The sequence below is a fragment of the Leopardus geoffroyi genome, chromosome C2, assembly GCF_018350155.1.
Source record: "Leopardus geoffroyi isolate Oge1 chromosome C2, O.geoffroyi_Oge1_pat1.0, whole genome shotgun sequence".
Lineage (NCBI taxonomy): Eukaryota > Metazoa > Chordata > Mammalia > Carnivora > Felidae > Leopardus > Leopardus geoffroyi.
Window position 1 is genome coordinate 73,516,692 of NC_059333.1, and position 20,631 is coordinate 73,537,322.

Here is a 20,631-nt window from a genome sequence, read left to right on the forward strand (position 1 = left end):
TCTGGGCTGATGGCTCAGAGCCTGGAGCCTGTTTCCGATTCTGTGTCTCCTTCTCTCTCTGCCCCTACCCCGTTCATGCTCTGTCTCTCTCTCTCCCAAAAATAAATAAAAACGTTGAAAAAAAAAATTCAAATACATTTATTTTATGGAAGATACACCAAAATATTTTTTAATTTAATTTTTTAATTTACATCCAAATTAGTTAGCATATAGTGCAACAGTGATTTCAGGAGTAGATTCCTTAGTGCCCCTTACCCATTTAGCCCACCCCCCTTTCAGTAACCCTCTGTTTGTTCTCCATATTTATGAGTCTCTTATGTTTTGTCCCCCTCCCTGTTTTTATATTATTATTGTTTCCCTTCCCTTATGTTCATCTGTTTTTTCTCTTAAAGTCCTCATATGAGTGAAGTCATATGATATTTGTCTTTCTCTGACTGATTTCACTTAGCATAATAGCCTCCAGTTCCATCTGCATAGTTGGAACTGGCAAGATTTCATTCTTTATGATTGCAGAGTAATACTCCATTGTATATATATACCACATCTTCTTTATCCATTCATCCATCGATGGACATTTTTGGGCTCTTTCCATTCTTTGGCTATTGTTGATAGTGCTGCTATAAACACTGAGGTGTGTGTGTCCCTTTGAAACAGCACACCTGTATCCTGTGGATAAATGACTAGTAGTGCAATTGCTGGGTTGTTGGGTAGTTCTATTTTTAGTTTTTTGAGGAACCTCCACACTATTTTCCAGAGTGGCTGCACCAGCTTGCATTCCCAGAAATAATTTTTTTAATAAAGATAAAACAGCAAAATTTCATCAAGAATCAGAATTTGGCTAGTTAACATCAAAAGCCAATAATAAATAACTACTGAGAAGTGTAAGAATCAAAAAAGAATCAATTGCGTTCTTTTTTTTTTTTTTTAATGTTTATTTTTGAGAGAGAGAGAGGGAGGACAGAGTGTGAACAGGGGAGGGGCAGTGAGAGAGGGAGACACAGAATTCGAAGCAGGCTCCAGGCTCTGAGCTGTCAGCATAGAGCCCGACGCAGGTCTTGAACTCATGAACCGTGAGATCATGACCTGAGCTGAAGTTGGACGCTTAACTGACTGAGCCACCCAGGTGCCTCCAATTGCATTCTAGTAGGAACACCTCTTAAGAAATGATGATGCTAACAAAACAACCATATGTATCTTATTAGTAGAAGAAATGTGAAAAGTAAGAACAAATTAATAGCAAAAATTTGTGAAAGAGCCAAAGAAAGATGAAATATTTAACAACGGGTACTAAGCGAAGAAGTGATGACAAACAAATTGTGACTGCAGTAGTTTTGGGTGATTCAAATGGTAATGCCAGGGGGAACATTATATAGTTTTGTCAAAGCAATAATTACTGCATTTAAATACTTTATAGAGCAAGTCAGACAAATAGTATTAAAATATAATTTTAGCAAAAAAGATTAATTTTAGCAGTTAATTTCTTTTTTAATTAAAATGTTTTAAGTTTATTTATTTATTTTGAGAGAGAGAGAAAGAGAGAGAGTGAGCAGAGCAGAGAGAGAGAGAATCCCAGGCAAGCTCTGCACTGTCAGCTCGGAGCTGGACTTGGGGTTTGAACCCACAAACCACAAGATTATGACCTGGGCCGAAATCAAGAGTCAGAAGATTTGGATGCTTAACCTACTGAGCCACACAGGCACCCCAGCAGTTGTTAATTTCTGAATGGTTGTACCAAATAGTTTACATCTTCTTAAATCACTGTAAAAACTTATATAAACACGACACTAATATCTTCTGTATGACTGTTGACATCTTATTTATCTCTGTTTAACAACCACCCCAAAATTTAGTGACTTAAAACAACAACTATCATGTGTTTGGGCAGGGTTTGGGGAGGCCAGCTAGTCTCTACTCCAGTTGGTGTTGGCTGAGTGGCTTGTATATGGCTGGAGGATCCAATTTGTCTGGTGCCTCAGCTGGGGTGGCTAGAATGGGTGAGGTTGGCTAGGTTTCTCCTGCCCTTTGGAGTCTGTCATTCTCTAGGACTTCACTCTTATAATGTGGTCTCTCTACAGGAGGGTGGTCAGACTTAAAATTTTTTTTTTATTTTAGAAGAGAGAGAATGACTAGGAGAGATGGGCAGATGGGGGTGGGGGGGAGGGAGAGAGAGAGAGAGAGAGGGAGAGAGAGAGGGAGGGAGGGAGGGGGAGAGAGAGAGAGAGAGAGAGAGAGAGAGAGAGAGAGAGAGAGAGAGAGAATATCCCAAGGCTCCTCACTCGGCATTTACCCTGATGTGGGCCTCAATCAATGCCACAACCCTGGGATCATGACCTGAGCTGAAATCAAGAGTCTGTCGCTCAACTGACTGAGCCACACAGGTGCCCCAGGTAGTCAGTCTTCCTAATGTGATAGCTGGCTTTCAAGTGAGTGAAATCAGTAGGTGTAAGACTTCTTATGGGCTTGGCCTGGAAGTCACATAGGATCACTTTTGCTACATTCTTTTGATCAAAGCAAGATACAGGGCTATGCCAGATTTAAGGTAAAGGGTAATAAACTCTACCTCTTGGTGGGAGAGTACCATGCACATGGAGTGATGAGAGGAATTATTGGTGGCCCTCTATATAAACAGTCTACTGTATCTTTCAACACACCAATAATGTGTGCCATAAGTGTTAGGAGCCTTTACAGTAGAAAGAGATTTTGATTTATGTCATCTGGAGTATAGCATCAGAATTTTAAAAATTTCTCTAGGTGATTCTGACATGTAGTGAAGTTTGAGAACCACTACTTTAAATCAGTGATTCTCGGGGCTCCTGGGTGGCTCAGTTGGTTAAGCATCTGACTCTTGATTTCAGCTCAGCTCATGATCTTGTGGTTTGTGATACTGAACCCTGCATTGGGCTCTGCATTGATAGCAGGGAGCCTGCTTGGGATTCTCTGTCTCCCTCTCTCTGTCCCTCCCCCACTCATGTGCACGTGAGCCTGCACTCACTCTCTTTTTCTCTCAAAAATAAATAAACATTAAAAAAAAAATAACCCAGCGGTTCTCAAATTGTGGCCCATGGACCAATAGTATCAGCATCACCCTGGGACTTGTTAGAACTTCAGCTTCTCAGAGTTTACCCAGATCTACTGAATCAGCAACTCTGAGGCCAGGAGCCAGCAATCTGTGTTTGAACAAAGCCTTCTAGGCAGTTCTAAGGTACTCTAAAGTTTGAGAACCACTGTTCTAGAGCAGGGGTTGGCAGACTTTGGCTTGAAAGCCAAATCTAACCCATCCCTCCCCTGCTTTGCATATAAAGTTTCATTGGGACACATATTCATTTGTTTCTGTATTGTCTATGGCTGCTTTTGCACTACAACAACAGAGTAGTTGTGACAGGGACCACATGGCCCACAAACCTAAAATACTGTCTAGTCCTTTACAGAAAAATGTGCTGACCTGTGCACTAAAGGACTACTTTATTTTTGCCCAGTTCCCAGGACTGTATGTGTCGTGACACCCACTGAAGAGAGGCCTCTTTCTGCTTTAGTGAAAGTGATTTAGTGATTTTAGCTACCTTGAATTCTTATCAGTGGAGTGGTAGTGGATGAACCAAGGCTGTAACCCAGACTAGTTAAAATCAGAGTCTCTGGGAGTAGGCATCAGTAATTTTCAAAGGTCCCCAGGTCATTTCAGAGTTCAGCCCAGTTTGAGAAGCAGTGTATTGCTTCTTCCAAATAAGCTACTTGGAATTCTTAGTAAACGCAGACTCTGATTCTGTAAGTCTGGCCTGGTTTTGGAAATTCTTTTCTAACAAGCACCCAGGTGATACGAATAATTTTGGTTCACACCTGGGGAGCTTAAAATGTGCTGATTCCTGAGTCTCACCAGTGTTTCTAATTATCTCAGCATCAGGGTATTTAAAAGTTCCCCAGGTTATTCTAATGTGCAACCAATGTAAGAACCCCTAGGTTAGAGCAGCCTGTCTCAATCTCTAAGTAATGGAATCACCTAGCAAATGTAATAAAAATACAGAAGGATTTTATCTTTCTTTAACAAGCTTGGACCTTGGTAGTTTCTGTTAGCTTTGCAGGTGATTTTCACACTAAAGCTAGTGAAGAACCACTGCTGTAGAGGACTCAAGAAAGGGAGAAAGAAGAATTTAGAGAAATGGATAGGCTAGGACAGGCAAAGAATATAGAAAAAGAGTAACACATAATAAACAATAATTTGCATATTGGGCTCTGTTCCTGATGATAGCAAAGAAGAGTCCTCTTGATTTGTTATTGACCTATTTATTACAGGCCTAATGAGCTTAACTAAATAAAAGATTCAGGGAGTTCACAGCCATAGCCCTGTACTCTTCTATAGATTTTGGAAAGGAGAGGGATGATTATGTCCTATGGAAGGAATCATAGAAGAGAATGCTGTGGTAGCTGAATAATATTTAAATGGGCGACAAAGACTTTAAACTACAAAATTTATGTTTTGAGCCAATGGGGCCTAAATGGTAAGAACTGGAAAATCTTCAGTGCCAACTGTGGATGTGTAGCCTATCTTGTACTAAACTTTGTAGAGTACTGTTTGCCATACGTAAACTGCATCTCAGTTTTCATCGTTTTCTGAAAACAGCTGAGATAGTGTTGCTTTAACTGTGTCCAGACATGAATGGGGGATAACCTGAGTGTAAGCCATTGGTTTAAAACAACCATTATCTGTGCACTTAAGTCAGATCCTTTTGTAATTAGCACGCGCATAGGTCAAATGACATATTGTTGATTATTATGTATATATTGGTAGGAATAATACTAATTTTAGAAATGGAACTGAACCTTAGCTTTTGTGTTGGTACCTCCCCCCCCACCCCCACCCCCGAGTCTGTCATTGTGGTTTTATTATACCATTCCACGTTTTCTGGTGTAGAAACAGAAGACCTGAGATATACTTAATTCCAAGGGTAAAACAATTTTTTTGGTCTAAAACCTAGGTAAAGTTTTGGGTGGTCACTGGACACTTTGGATAAGATCTGGATCAGAATCCTCAACTAGTGAAGATAGTAGAACGCAACACAAGGAAAATGGGGAAATCAAATCAAACTTAAGGAAAGAGTCTTGCAGACTTCATTTGGTACCTGGCTTCTAGGTACCAGTGCTACTTGAGATTGGTCCTGACAAGGCTACTTTTACTTTAGTCCCTGTTTCTTTCAAGTCTTCTATAGCTTTTTACTTCCAGCATATGAAGAGAAATGATGTGAATTCTCTCTCAAGCAGAGTATAGATTAGTGACTTAGGAAATGAGACTAAATGAGGCAGTTCTGTGCAGCGGTTCACCACAGAAAAGTGTTAGCGAGCTGTTCTGTGGCTGGATGGCTTGAGATTGGCAAGTAGGAGACAGCTTTTTACTCAGTTGCTTTTGCATTAACAATATAATTTTCACTGTAATCGAAGTGTTGAAAATGGGTAGCCTCGATTATTGGCAATTTCCTAAAGTACTTCCTATTCTAGTCAAACGTATATAAAATTTAGTTTAGGTAATGTTTTATCTTGGAGGATGTAGATACTACGTAATGTTTGTATAGTTTTAAAACAATGAAACACTACACAGGAAAACATTGTGTTTTTCTCTCTGGAATATACTTATTTTTAAACGTTACTGAGGGATAATTGGTATAAACAGCATATCAAAGCATACAATTTGGTGAGCGTTGACGTATGTAAACCTGAATAAAACTGTCACCTTAATTAATTTAATGAACATAACAGGTATACCCCAAAAGTTTTCCTTTGCTACTTTGTAATTCTATTTGCTGCCTTCTTATTACTAGACATTCACCGATCTGCTTTCTGTCATTATTGGTTAGTTTTGACTTTCTCTTTTTTTTTTTTTTAATTTTTTTTCCAACGTTTATTTATTTTTGGGACAGAGAGAGACAGAGCATGAACGGGGGAGGGGCAGAGAGAGAGGGAGACACAGAATCAGAAAAAGGCTCCAGGCTCTGAGCCATCAGCCCAGAGCCCGACGCGGGGCTTGAACTCACGGACCGCGAGATCGTGACCTGGCTGAAGTCGGATGCTTAACCGACTGCGCCACCCAGGCGCCCCAGATTTTCTATACTTACATGTAAATTGAATCAGTGTAATTATTTTGAGACTCAATTGTGTTGTGTTTAACAATAATTCTTTCCAGGGGCATCTGGGTGGCCCAGTCGGTTGAGCATCTGACTTCGGCTCAGGTCATGATCTCGCAGTTTGTGAGTTTGAGCCCCACTTTCGCTCTCTGCTGTCAGCCTGTCAGCGTGGAGTCCACTTTGAATCCTCTGTCCCTCTCTCTTCCCCTCCCCTACTTATGCTTTCCCCCCCCAAAAAAAAATATTAAAAAAAGAAAAACATAATTCATTCCTTTTTTATTGCTTAATAGTATTGCATTGTATGGATATATCATAATTTGTTTATCCATTCACCTGTTGATGGATGTATTAGTTATCTATTACCATAGAGTGGATTACCCCAAAATATAGTGGCTTAAAACAATAAACATTATCTGGTTTCTGGGCCAGGAGTTTTTAGACTTTAGACTTAGCTGGGTGGCTCTGGCTCAGAGTCTTGTATGAGATTGCTATTAAGATATTGGCTGGGCCACAGTCAGTTGAAAGCTTTACTGGGGCTGGAGGATCCGATTCCGAGATAGGAAGTGTGTGTGGCTGTTGGATCCAGGCCTCAGTTCCTCGCCAGGGAGCCTTGTCCCTCGGCTGCTTGAGTGTCCTTAGTACATGGAATCTGGTTACTCCCCAAACAGGGGATCCAAGAGCACAGGAGCAAGGGCAAAGAAAAAGCTACATTGCTTTTCATGACTTAGTCTTAGAAGGCATACATTGTCACGTCCTCCATATTACCATTTGTTAGAAGTAAGTCGCTATGACCAGCCTGCTCTCAAGGTGATCAGGCTCCATTTTTGAAGGGAGGAGTGTCAAAGAATTTGTGGACATATTTTAAAGCCACCACAATGAACATTTGAGTTGTTTCTGGGCTTTGGCTGTTACAAATAAAGTTGCTTACAAAAATATATGTAAAAGTTTGTATACGTATATGCATTTATTTCTCTTGTGTGAAATAGCCAGGAGTGGCTAGTTCATACATAAGGTAGGATTATATTTAACTTTTTACAAAACTGTGTGTATAGTGAAGACTATAAAATATTGCAAGGAAAATTAAGGAAAGAAAAAAGAACTTACTGTTTATAATAATAATAATAATGTTAATATTCATATATTAAATTTCTAAAAATTTTTAAAAATCTTTATTTTCAGATACTCTTAGACTTACAGAATAGTTACAGTACAGAGTACCCATAACCTTTAAATTTCTAAAAATATTTAACTTCTTCAAAGAGATTAAAGAAAACCTCCCAAAATTTAGAAATTATTTTCCAAAGTTGACTGTATCATTTTACAGCAGCCATGTACAAGAGTTCTAGATGCTTCACATGATCAACAACACTTGGTATGGCCACTCTTTTTAAATTCATCATGGTTTTAATTTGCATTTTCTGTTTTTTTTTTTTTTTTTTTTTAAAGTTTATTTATTTTGAGAGAGATCCAATTCCAAGATAGGGAGTTTTTTTTAAGTTTATTTATTTTGAGAGAGTGCGTGCGAGCAAGGGAAGGGCAGAGAGAGAATCCCAAGCAGGCTCTGTGCTCTTAGCACAGAGCACAATGTGGAGCTTGATCTAACAAACTGTGAGATCATGACTTGAGCCAGAATCAAGAGTTGGAGGCCCAACTGACTGATCCACCCAGGTGCCCCTAATTTGTATTTTCTTAATAGTTAATGATGCTCAGTGTGTTTTTGTGTGTTTTTCTGTCAATGTATCTTCTTTGGTGAAATGTCAGCTCTTTTGCCCATTAAACTTTTTTGGATTGCTTATCTTATTATTACTTAGTTAATAAGAGTTCTTTCTGTATTCCAGAAATGTCTTTTGCCAGATAAATGTTTTGCAGATACTTTCTCTGAGGCTTTGGCTTGTCTTTTCCATTTTTATGACAGTATCTTCTGAAAAGCTATAGCTTTTAATTTTGATTAAATCAGTTTATTGACTTTTTTATTTTATGTTTTCCTTTTGTATTCTACCAAGAAATGTTTGCCTAGTTTATGTTTAGATTTGTGATCCACTCTGCGTTACTTTTTCTATATGTTTGCATGGTAAGGGTCAAAGTTCCTTTTTTTTTTTTTTTTCAGGCTATGGCTCTTCAGTTGTTTGTTGTAACACCATTTGCTCAAAATGGTTTTTCCCTATTGGCACCTTTTTGAAGGCAGCTGTGTTCACCACTATACCACCAGTTGGTACTGCACCGTTGGTACTTTTTGTCTAAAAAAATGTGTGGGTCAGTTTTGGGCTCTGTCTTATTTCATTGATCTTTTTGCCTGTCTTTATTCTAATACCACAATAGCCTTAATTACTGTAGCTTTCATAGTAAGTCTTGAAATCAGGTAGTATAGGTATTCCAGCTTTCTTCCTTTTTTTCAAAATTGGCTATTCTAGGTCTTTTACATTTTCATATAAATTTTAGAATCAAATTTTTAACTTCTACAGAAAGCCTTACTGGGATTTGGAGTGGGATTGTATTGAATGTATAGATCCATTTGGTGAGAATGGACATCTTACTAATAATCAGTCTTTGAATCCATGAACACAGTATATCTCTCTATTTACTTAAGTTTTCCTTAATTTCTCTTGGTAATGTTTTGTAGTCTTCACTGTACAAGTCTTACGTATGTATCCCTAAGCATTTCCTATTAAATTTTATTTTAATTTATTTTGAGAGAGAGAGAGAGAGTGAGCATGAGTGGGGTAGAGGCAGAGAGAGAGGGAGAGCACAGAGCCTGATGTGGGGCTTGAACCCACAAACCATGAGATCATGACCTGAGCTGAGATCAAGAGTCCGATGCTTAACTGACTGGGCCACCTGGGTACCCCAGCATTTCCTATTTTTTGATGCTATTGTAAATGATATATTTTTTTGTAGTGTTTATTTTTGAAAGACAGATTGTACGCAGGGGAGAGGCAGAGAGAGGGGGACAGAGGATCTGAAGCGGGCTCCGTGCTGACAGCAGGGAGCCCAGCATGGGGCTCGAGCTCAAACCGCAAGATCATGACCTGAGCCAAAGTTGGACACTTAACCGACTGAGCCACCCACCCAGGCCTTTTTAAAGTTCACTTGCTAAGTTGTTGCTGGTATATAGAAATATCACTGATTTTTGTATATTGACTTTGTTCCTGTGGCCTTGCTAAATATGCTTGTTAGTTCTGGTAGACTTTTCTGTAAATTCCATAGTATTATCTCAATCATATCATCTGTAGATAAAGATAGCTTTGTATTCTTCCGTTCTAATATGTCCCCCTTTTTTCATTTTTCTTGCTTGATTGCCTTGCTAGGATCTCTAGTAGAATGTTGAATAGAAGTGATGAGAGCAGATATTCTTGCCTCGTTCTTGAGTGTTGCCATTAAGAAGCCTTTCACCACCGAATATGTTAGCTGTACATTTTTTGTATGTGCTCTTTATTAGTTTGAGGAAATTCCCTTTTATTCCTGGATGCCTGAGAGTTTTTATCAGGAATGGGTGTTGAATTTTGTCAAATGCTTTTTGGTCTCTATTGAGATGCTCATACAGTTTTTCTGTTTTAGTTTGTTATCATGGTAAATTATATTCATTGACTTTTTAATGTTAAATCCATCTTGCATTCCCAGAATAAATCCCAATTGTCATCGTGTATTGTTCTTTTTGTATGTTTGTTATTGTATATCATTATTACATATTAAGAATTTTTACATATGTGGTCATGAGGGATATTGAGGATTCTCTTGTCTCCACATCCTCACTAACACTTACTCTTTTTTGTCTTTTTGATACCAGCCATTCTGAGTTCTGTGAGGTGATATCTCATTGTGGTTTTGATTTGTATTTCCCTGATGATAAATGATGTTGAGCATCTTTTCATGTGTCTCTTGGCCATTTGTATCTTTTCTTTGGAAAAAAGTCTACCCAAGTCCTCTGCTGATTTTTAAATTAGATTGTTTGGTGTATGAGTTCTTTATATATTTGGGGTATTAACCCTTTATCAAATATATCATTTGCAAGTATCTTCTCCCATTCAGTATATTGCCTTTTTATTTTATTGATGGTTTCTTTCACCGTGCAAAACCTAGTTTGATGTAGTCCCAATTGTTTATTTTTCTTTTGTTTCCCTTGCCTGGGGAGATAGATTAGGAAAAATACTAAGGCCAATGTCCAAGAATTTACTGCCTATGTATTCTTTTAGGATACATAAGGTTTCAGGTCTCACATTTAGGTCTTTAATCTGTTTTGAGTTTATTTTTGTGTATGGTGCAAGAAAGTGGTCCAGTTTCATTCTTTTGCATGTAGCTGTCCAGTTTTCCCAATCATGTATTAAAGAGACTGTATTTTCCCCATTGTATGTTCTTGCCTCCTTTGTTGTAGATTAATTGACTATGTAAGTGTGAAGTTATTTCTGGGCTCTTTATTCTGTTCCATGATCTAGGTGTCTGTTTCCATGCTAGTACCATACTGTTTTGAGTACTATAGCTTTGTAGTATAGTATGATGCCTCCAGTTTTCTGTTTTTTGTTTGTTTTTGTTTTTGTTTTGCAAGATTGCTTTGGCTCTTTGGGGTCTTTTGTGGTTCCATACAATAGGATCATTTGTTCTAGTTCTGGAAGGATACTAACTAATATAGTTAGCTTTATGAATTTTGACACATGCATACAGTTGGATCTCCATACCACAATCTATATGCATGACTGTTCCAATAACCCTAAAGATAGCCTTATGTTATGCCTTTGTAGTACCCTTCCTCCTACCCCTTACCACTAGTAATTACTGATTTGTTCTCCATCCCTATAGTTATATCTTTTCCTGGGTGTCCTGTAAATCAAATCATATAGCTTGTAGCCTTTTGAATATGACTTATTTTACTTAGCAAAATCCATTGAAATTTATCTGTGTTGTTGTATGTATTAATAGTTGCTCCTTTTTATTGCTGAGTAGTATTCTATTGTGTGATGTACCATAGCTTACTTCTTCAAGGACATTTAGATTGTTTCTAGTTTGAGGCACTTAGGAATTGCACTGCTATAAATATTTGCATACAGGTTTTGGTGTGACTCTAAGTTTTATTTTTTCTTGGGCAAATACCTAGGAATGGGATTGCTAGGTTTTATGTAAATATAGCTTTAACTTTATAGGCTATGGGAGGTTTTTAACTATAGATTCTATTTCTTTGTTTCTGTTTAGGTTATTGATTTCTTATTGAGTGAACTTTGGTAGTTTTGTCTTTCAAAGAATTAACCCATCTCTATTGAATTTATAGGCCTAAAATTGTCCCCCAATTCTCCTGATTATCCTTTTTTAATAGCTGTAGAATCTGTGGTAATGTCATCTTTTTCCTTCTTGACATTTGAAATTTGTGTTTTAAAATTTTTTCTTGATCACTTTGATGGGAGATTTATCAACTTTATAGATCTTCTGAAAGAACTAGCTTTTGCTTTCATTGAGTTTTGGCTGTTGAGTTTCTGTTTTCTATGTAGCTGACTTCCAGTCTTACCTTTATTATTTCCTTTCTTCTGCTTAATTTGGGTTTAATAGTTTAACATAGTACAGAAAATAATTTTTTCTCTCTGGAAGTAAATTGTCAGATTTTTAAACCCTTTAGTACTCAATCCAGGTGTGTGTGTGTGTGTGTGTGTGTGTGTGTGTGTGTGTGGTGTTTGGTATTTAGGCAAGAACATGAGACTTTGCTAGTAGCAAGATTTCAGAGAGAGTGAAATTGGTATTGTTTTTAATAAGTAGGAGAACACAGGATTTTCTTTTTGTTTTGAATATTGATTTTTGTGTCTGTTCATCTGACATCTGTTTCCAACTCTGAATGAAGTGTATCTGTTAATTATTGAATGAAATGTGTCTGTTAATTATAGAAGTATTTGGAGTTTCCATGACAAGCCCAGTGAAATTGCCCACACATGGAGCTACTAGAGTTTAATATGTGGTATCATTTAAATGGGGCAAAATATTGTCACGAGGAGTAAAATTTTATTCTTGTCTCTAATCTTAGCAATCATTGAACCCAAAGGACCATATAATGTTTACTTGAATTAAGAATGTAAAACATTGAAATCCCTACATTTTCCCTGTTGAATAACCTCTAACTAAGATGATATGAAGCAGTTCTGGAGTTGTTTTTACTTAGTATGTTTTGATATGTTAAAGTAAGAAATTCCTGTAGTAAATAAAGTAGACTTCATATTACTTTTTAGGTTATTTGTCAAAGCTTGAATTAAAATCAAGGAAATAAATCACTCTATTATTTCAACATTGTATTTAAATGTTAATGCAGATGTGATTTTCTCTGTAAATAAAAATAATTTTATTTTTTAGATGAAACTGGCTTAAAAATCAGTTTCAGTTTCTTTTTTAAATCCTTACTTTTTTAGTTGGTCTTCAATAAGAAATATAGGTGTTATTAGAATTGGAGTAATAGTGGAAAGATGTATTATTTACCAATCTACGTGAAAATTATTTTTTTGTTTACTTTTCTAATTGTTTAATGTTACATTTTATCTTTTAGATCCTATTTGACCAAACTCAGAGATCAATTAAAGCACAGCTTCAGAACTTTGTTAAAGAGTAAGTCAATTACAGTGAAAAGAAAAGTAACCAGTGAATGATCACATCTGGGAGTTGGTATCTTTTGAGAGGAATTTTATGGACCATGATTTATTGAAAATTTTGGAGTTTTTGTTTGCTTTTTTGCTTTGTGAAATATATATTGCATTTTTTCCTGAGTTACTCTGTAAAGGAATCAGACTTTATGCCTTTCAGTGAATCATTTATATTATGAAATTTATATTGAGGATACATAACTAGGATTGTTAAAGATGAAAAAATAAAAGAAATAATTTAATGGCCTTTCAAAATCAAAGCAGACCCCAAAAGTGATTGAAATGCTATTAGTTATTATAGTTGAGACTAAGTTTTCCTTTGTCTAATATGGTATTTTTTTTGAAGAGAAGATAATGGAATATATGAAAATGAGTCAGGAAAGTGCATGTTTTTTGCCACATGTGAGCCTTTTATGTCACATTCATCCCATTCTATATGTGAAATAAAATGAAACTAGAAATAAAAGACATCCAAATTTTCTAGATAGGAACATTTTCCTTTCCCACATTAATCAGTTTTTCTCTTTTAATTCCTGACTGAGAATATATAAAATTACAGATAACGTTGGTTGTGATATAGTATTCAGGATAAATGGCAGATGTTATAAGCTGCAGATAGTGGCAGATCTCATGGACATAGTGCACTGCCATTTAGTAGGTTGGGATTTATTGTTTCGTTAGTGACGTCTTGCAGATTCTTTGCAAATAATAGACTGATGTTCAGAATGTCCTTATAGAATGTATACATGAAAATTTATGGCTTCTTAACAAAGAGTTTACAGCCTTTTTCACATACACTTTATTATCATTTTTAAATTATTTGTCTTCAAGACATTTTGCCTAGTTCTCTGGTAGAAAAAAATGAAGGGATATCATGTATTTATCTAAGATCATTAATCAAGGGTTTTGGATTTTTGGAATACTGAATGGAAACTATTACTCTTTACGGGTACACAGTTGTTTTACAAAGGATTGTATCAGTGTGTGTTTTAAGAATATATTCATGCCCTTGACCCAGTAATTTCCCTCAACAAGAAATGAATGATATTTCTTAAAGTGTGGTTTGCAGACCACCCATAATTGGATTTATGAAAGTTTCACTATTTTTATTTTTTAGAGATCTTAGAAAATTCAAAGATGCCAAAAAGCAATTTGAAAAAGTCAGTGAAGAAAAAGAAAATGCATTAGTAAAAAATGCTCAAGTACAAAGAAACAAACAGCACGAAGTTGAGGAAGCCACAAACATTTTGACAGCAACAAGAAAATGTTTTCGACATATAGCCCTCGACTACGTACTTCAGGTATATTTATTATGTGTTTTCAAAAACGCTTACTAAACACGTCCTTACTTTTGAATGATGGCATTGAAAGAACAATTAATAATGTTTCTTTGAGTTTAAAATCAAACCATGATCTTTTGTGAAAACTTTTCACTTGTCTGTATATCTCTGTGCATATATTTATGTGTGTACATGTGTGCACCTTTGGTTTGGATTTCTTCACCTTTTCACTTAACGTGATACTTCTCTCATTTTTAAATGTTGTAAAAAGCATTTTTAATTGCAATATTTTATTCTGTGGAATTACAGTGTCAATTTAGTTAGTATCTGATGATCAGATATAGTGTTGCCAGTTTTTACTGGAAATAGTGAAAATGTAGCTTTCAATAATTATAAATAATAATAACATCTTTGTATATAAATCTTTTGCCACATTTCTGATTATTTCTTTAGAGTAGACTCCTAGAAGTACTAAGGCTTACTATGTTGTCAAATGAAAAATATTTCTAGAAACACTGTTCTCATATTTACCATAATGTAAATATGAGAAAAAATATGGTGTTTAAAAAATTTTTTTAATGGTTATTTATTTTTGAGAGAGACAGAGACAGAATGTGAGTGGGTTAGGAGCAGAGAGAGAGGGAGACAGAATCTGAAACAGGTTCCAGGCTCTGAGCTGTCAGCACAAAGCCTGATGCGGGGCTCGGACTCACGAGCTGTGAGATCATGACCTGAGCCGAAGTCAGATGCTCAACCGACTGAGCCACCCAGGCGCCCCCAAAATGTGGTGTTTTTTAAAACTAGAGATCAGTGTTTGGTAAGTTGCCTGGTGATCTTCTGGTCCAATGTATAATTGAAATCTATTTGGATTTGATAGGTCTCCAAAGGGATTCAAGAGATGTGAAAAGTGAAGGCACATATACATTGTTTCACATGTACTTGATATTTTCCCATGTATCATGAGTTGAAAGCTCTAAAGCTTAGGGGATTATTTTGTCTAAATCTCCTTTTACAAAACAGCAATAGAGTCCTCAGAGATTGTTGACTTAATAGTGATCACAGGGCATTTCTTTAAAAAATACATAAGTAACCATATACAAATTAGTGCTTAAAAACTACTTAGATGGGGTGCCTAGGTGGCCCGGTCAGTTGAGTGTCCGACTTCAGCTCAGGTCATGATCTCTCCATTTGTGGTTTGAAGCCTTACATCCAGCTTTCTGATGTCAGCACGGAGCCTGCTTTAGATCATCTGTCCCTCTTTCTCTCTACCCCTCCTCTTCCCCCCCTTGCACTTACACTCTTTCAAAGTAAAACATTAAAAAAACCCTCCTTAGATAACTTTGCAAAACAGTAGAAAAAGAGTAAGATTTTTTAAAATTTTCTATTCAGTAAGTGGGAAGTTACATTTTAAAAAATGAAGTGAATTCTGTTTATTAATGAAAGTCTCTAGAATGGCATGGTCTGTAATTTCCTATTTCCCATTACCTACCTCACATTCACCCCACTTCTGCAGTAATACGAATACTGTCTTCCTATCCGATTCCACTGAAATGGCTCATGCTAAGGTCTTACTCATTAGATAGAATTTAATTTTTAACCAACTTGACTCTCGCGTTTCACTGAAATGGTAGACCACACTCTTTCTTGAAATATACTTTTGTCTTAATTTATTTCAAATAACTTTAGGTCATCTTCCCAGCTTCTGTTGCTTTTCAGTTTCCATGTTGAGCTTCTCTCCTTTGCCTACCTTTTCAGCCTCTTTTTCAGGTTTACATCTTTGGTTCTGTTCTTTTCTGACCTTTTGATTTTCCTGACAATCTCATGCTCTTTGCTTGAATTACCACTAAGTACAGATGACAAAATTTATTTTTCTCAGACACCCCTCTTTCTTTTTGTATTCACAGCTGAAAACCGTCTTCTTCCAGATGGCGTCTTTTTGCCCTTACCTAACTTGAATGGCGACACCCTTTTGCTCAATCCTAGAAGTTCCTGTGGAGAGTTGTTACACCAGATATTCTCATTCTCATCTGCTATACCTAACAGCCAAAACTGCCTTATAAAGTTCTCTGAATCTCTTAAGTCTGTTCTTTCTGACCCTTGCTGTAGCACTTTATTATTTCTTATCTAGACTATTAAGATGTTCTCATAAAACTGGTCTTGCTTGCATTGCTTTTACATGCTCCATTACTTGTTTATTCTCTGTTCTGTGGTCAGTTACTCAAACCTGTCCAGGCAAAATGAATCATTCTTGCCTCTGCTTCCACTGTGCTGCCATAATATTGTCATGCACATTGCTGTTAGAGCACTTACTTGCATTTATTGTAATTATTTATTTCTGTGTCTTTTATTCCTAGGTTGTGTTCCTTCCCTCTAGTCCAGTGGTTGGAAAATAAATTTTCCATTTTCTGTGGTGTTCATCCAAATAGTTTCACATTAGGACCCCTGCTTCCTCTATAGCTATTGCATTATTTGATTTTTCTTATGAGAACTGTTGTGCCATTTAATTATATGGCCTAAGTGGCGATTTTAGGGCATAGTAAGTAATAAATATCCAAATTTATAAAGTTTGTCATGCTTTAGCTTCCTTAAATACGTGATTTTACTTTTTTTTTTTTCAAGTAAATGCTGTTTTTTGTTGCCAAACAGAAAAAAATACATAGAAGAGAGGCACTTCTGTTTGGTATTTTTCAAAGTTTGAATAATAGGTTATCTGCAGCCCCTGTTTTTACTTAGAGCATTTGAAAGTTAATATTTTAGTTCTCAAAACTGAATGGGCCTTGAAACACATACAAAGGAAATTAGTGGTTAGTTAAGTGTAGTTATTTGGATTTTTCTTGGTGTGGTTTTGTTTTGCGATCAGTGCTTTAAAATTATCTTATAAGACAACAGGCAGAAGAACATATTAAAAAGGAAGATATTCTGTAAATCTTTTGACAATAATAGCAAAAAATGAATGATTCTTTTTTTGTATAAACATTTAATTTCATTAAGCTGATATGTAACAGATAAAAATAAAATACTTGTTAAGAATTTTCTGGAGTTGGGAGAGATACTATAAAGGTAACTTTCATAATTTACTGGTCTTTTAGTAAGTTTAGTCTACTTAAAATATTTAAGGTCCATTAATTTATTTAACAAATATTTATTGAGTCCTCACTACGTACTACTTGGGGAATGCAGCTGGGAGTAAGACATAGGTAAATAAGAAAATATAAGGTAGTTATGAATGCTGTGAAGAAAATAAATAGGTTGGTATACTAGAGAGTATACCAACTCTAGTATATAGGGCCTACCTTGGACGTTTTTGAGGAGATAGTATTTAAGCTGGGCCTGATTAGTAAGAGGTATCCTTGTGTCTGGGCAGAAAATCATGACATGAAGACAGAACAGCTAGTTTGAAGGTGTTGAGATGGAAGTAGTTTTGGATTGTAGTTGGAGCACAGAAAGGGGAAAGTAGTAGAAAGCTAGGTTAGAGAGGCAATCATCACAAAGGGCCACTTAGGTGATAGAAGGAAGTTGGAAGGTTTTACGTTGGACATAGCATAATCTTATTTATATTTTGAAAAGATCACTCTGCTTGCTGTGTGGAGAATGGATTGTAGAGAGTCAAGTATAGAGAGCCTAGTTCATAGGCCATTGCAACAGTCTAGAAAAGATAGGATGATGGTTGGTAGTGGTGGTAAAAGTAGTGAGGATTTGTATTACAGATACATGTTGAAGGGTCTGGATGGACAGTTAGATGAGGAGGACGGGGAAAAGATGGAATTCTGAGAAATTCAAAGGTCTATCAAAGTGATAGTTTTATCATTACAGTATTTATGGCTTAAGCATGACCAGTTTTTCTTTGAACTGAAATGGATGACAGTTTCATTGGTATGTTTGTCTTAACTGTTTTTGCAAAACGCAGGTCAAAGGGTAAATACCTTGAACTTTGTTTTTATTTACTTTTCTGGAAAAGTATTAAACTTCAGAATAAGCAAATTTTACAATATTGCACTGTAGATTAGTTTTTAAAGTAAAAACTGGGTGATTAACCAACTGTATTTTCCCTCAGATTAATGTCCTTCAATCAAAACGAAGATCAGAAATCCTAAAATCAGTAAGATATTTATTGAAATGATATTTTAAATATTTTGGTATGATCTGAATGCACATATGTAAGCATTTAAGCAGCATCATATGTTTGTGTGTATATATATGTAAATATATTTATTCCAGGTTCATAATTTATCTTTACAGATCTTTTTGTATTTCTCATATGCCACTTAACCACTTTTTTGTCTCCTTCACGTTCTAGTTATTTATGTGTATCTCCTCTATTAACACACTACGAGCTCCTTAGTGTAGATGTTTAAATATTTCAGATTCAGGGCATGCATAAATAGTATCATTTAGAGAATTTTTCCTTAGGATTATTGATGATGTATCAGCCTTTTGGTTTGTTCTTTGGAGTGCAGTTGGAAAATAAATGGGATGAAATTTGAGAATAATTTTTTTTCCCTGAGCCACTATACCCATAGAGAAAGTGATTTTTTTTTTTTTATGTGACCATTTTTGGTCTTAAAGTTATCAAGGAAGTGGGCAGGGGGTGGTAGTGGTATGGCATTGAACTTTTTCATATTTCGAGAATCTTAGAAATAATTTTTCCTCTCTTTGTTCACTGAAGTGTTTTATTTTTCTTTTCCCCTGAAAGGGTATACTTAAATTGCTTTGATCCTTGTCCCCACCAAGCTTTTTCCTAAATTCTATATTTATGATAGTGCTTACAGGTAAGTACATTGTACTTGCTCTTTACTTCCACTTCCTTTTCCAGACTGAGAGTAATGTATGTTAATTGTAGAAAATTGAAAACTGAAATGTATGAAGAAAAGAATTAAAATACTTATAAATCTTCTACTAAGGGAGAACCACTGTTATTATCTTGGCATATATCTGTATCTTTTTTCCTCTCTTTCTGTGTGCATGTATGTATGTGAATGTGTATATGTATATTCTAAAATGGCTTTTAATTAAAAAAAATTTTTTTTAAACATTTACTTATTTAAAAAAAAAATTTTTTTTTAACGTTTATTTATTTTTGAGACAGAGAGAGACAGAGCATGAACGGGGGAGGGTCAGAGAGAGGGAGACACAGAATCCAAAACAGGCTCTAGGCTCTGAGCTGTCAGCACAGAGCCTGATGCAGGGCTCGAACTCACGGACCGTGAGATCATGACCTGAGCCAAAGTCGGCAGCTTAACCGACTGAGCCACCCAGGCGCCCCAACATTTACTTACTTTTGAGAGACAGAGAGAGGCAGAGCATGAGCAGGGGAGTGGGAGAGAGAGAGATATACAGAATCTGAAGCAGACTCCAGGCTCTGAGCTGTTAACACAGAGCCTGATGCGGGGCCTGAACTCATGAACTGTGAGACCATGACCTGAGCTGAAGTCGGATGCTCAACTGGCTGAGCCACCACCTAGGCGCCCCCAAAATGGCTTTTAATTTTTTTTTAAACAAAATAAGAATCATTGCTACATGTGTTTTGTAACTTTCTTTTCTCAGTAGTAACACTAAAGTCATCAGGGGTCATTAAATATTTTTTATTTAACGATGACTTTTGTGGCGAAATAGAATTCTACCATGTGGATATATTAGGGGTAGGCAACCTTTTTTTGTGAAGGGCCAAGTAGTGACTATGTTAGGTCTTGTGGGCCATGTGGTCTGTGTTGTAATTACTTAACTGTATGCTGTAATGAGAAAGTAACCATAAGGGCGCCAGGGTGGCTCAGTCAGTTGAGTGTTCGACTCTTGATTTTGGCTCAGGTCATGATCCCAGGGTCTTGGGATCGAGCCCTCCATGCTGAGTGTGGAGTCTGCTTAAGATTCTCTCTCTCTCTCTCTCTCTCTCTCTCTCTCTCTCTCTCTCTCTCTCCCTCTCCCTCTCCCTCTCTCCCTCTCCCTCTCCCCACCCCCCCCCCCAAACCCTCTCCCCTGTGGTGTGTTCTCTGAAATAGAGAGAGAGAGAGAGAGAGACAAAGCAGCCATAGATAATATGTAAATGAATAGAATGGCTGTGTTTTAATAAAACATTTTTCTTATAGACATGGAAATTTGAATTTCATACAATTTTCACCTGTAATGAATTTCATGCCATCTTTTCATTTTCTTTCAACCATTAATAAATGTAAATACCACATTAGCTCATAGGCCATCCAAGAACATATGATGGGGCTGGATATAGTTTGGAGGTCATAGTTTGCTGATCTTGAATATGCCATAAATTAATTTTATCCATTAATGGATTTTAAAGTAATTTCCATGTTTTTGACTTTAAAAACATTCTAGTGGTCATTCTGATAAACAATATGACTTATTATCGTAATTTCCTTAGGATATATTATGACAAGAGATTTGGCTAAGAGTCAAAGGGTTTAAGCATTTATTAAAACTTTTAAAAAATAATGTTAACTTTTAAGACTTACACAACATTTCCACTAGTAGTGTGTGAAAGTGAACTATATTACTAACACTGGGTATTAGTTTCTTCCACTCTACCTATAATTTGGTAGATAGAAAATGTCATGTCATTGTTCGGTTTTGCATTTCTTTACTACAAATGAGTTTGTATTAAATGTGTATGAGTTTGAATTTTTT

At 36.2% G+C, this 20,631-nt stretch overlaps 1 protein-coding gene across 13 annotated transcripts in view; it reads left to right on the top strand.

Annotated features, from left to right (window-relative positions):
* ACAP2 (ArfGAP with coiled-coil, ankyrin repeat and PH domains 2) overlaps window positions 1–20,631 on the top strand; it is a 151,290-nt gene that overhangs the window by 78,996 nt on the left and 51,663 nt on the right. For all 13 annotated transcript variants that reach the window (XM_045502542.1, XM_045502535.1, XM_045502533.1 and 10 more), the window contains 3 exons: window positions 12,622–12,680; window positions 13,833–14,016; window positions 18,050–18,094. In XM_045502542.1, the coding sequence (XP_045358498.1) occupies window positions 12,622–12,680; window positions 13,833–14,016; window positions 18,050–18,094 (288 nt within the window). The remainder of the gene's footprint in view (window positions 1–12,621; window positions 12,681–13,832; window positions 14,017–18,049; window positions 18,095–20,631) is intronic.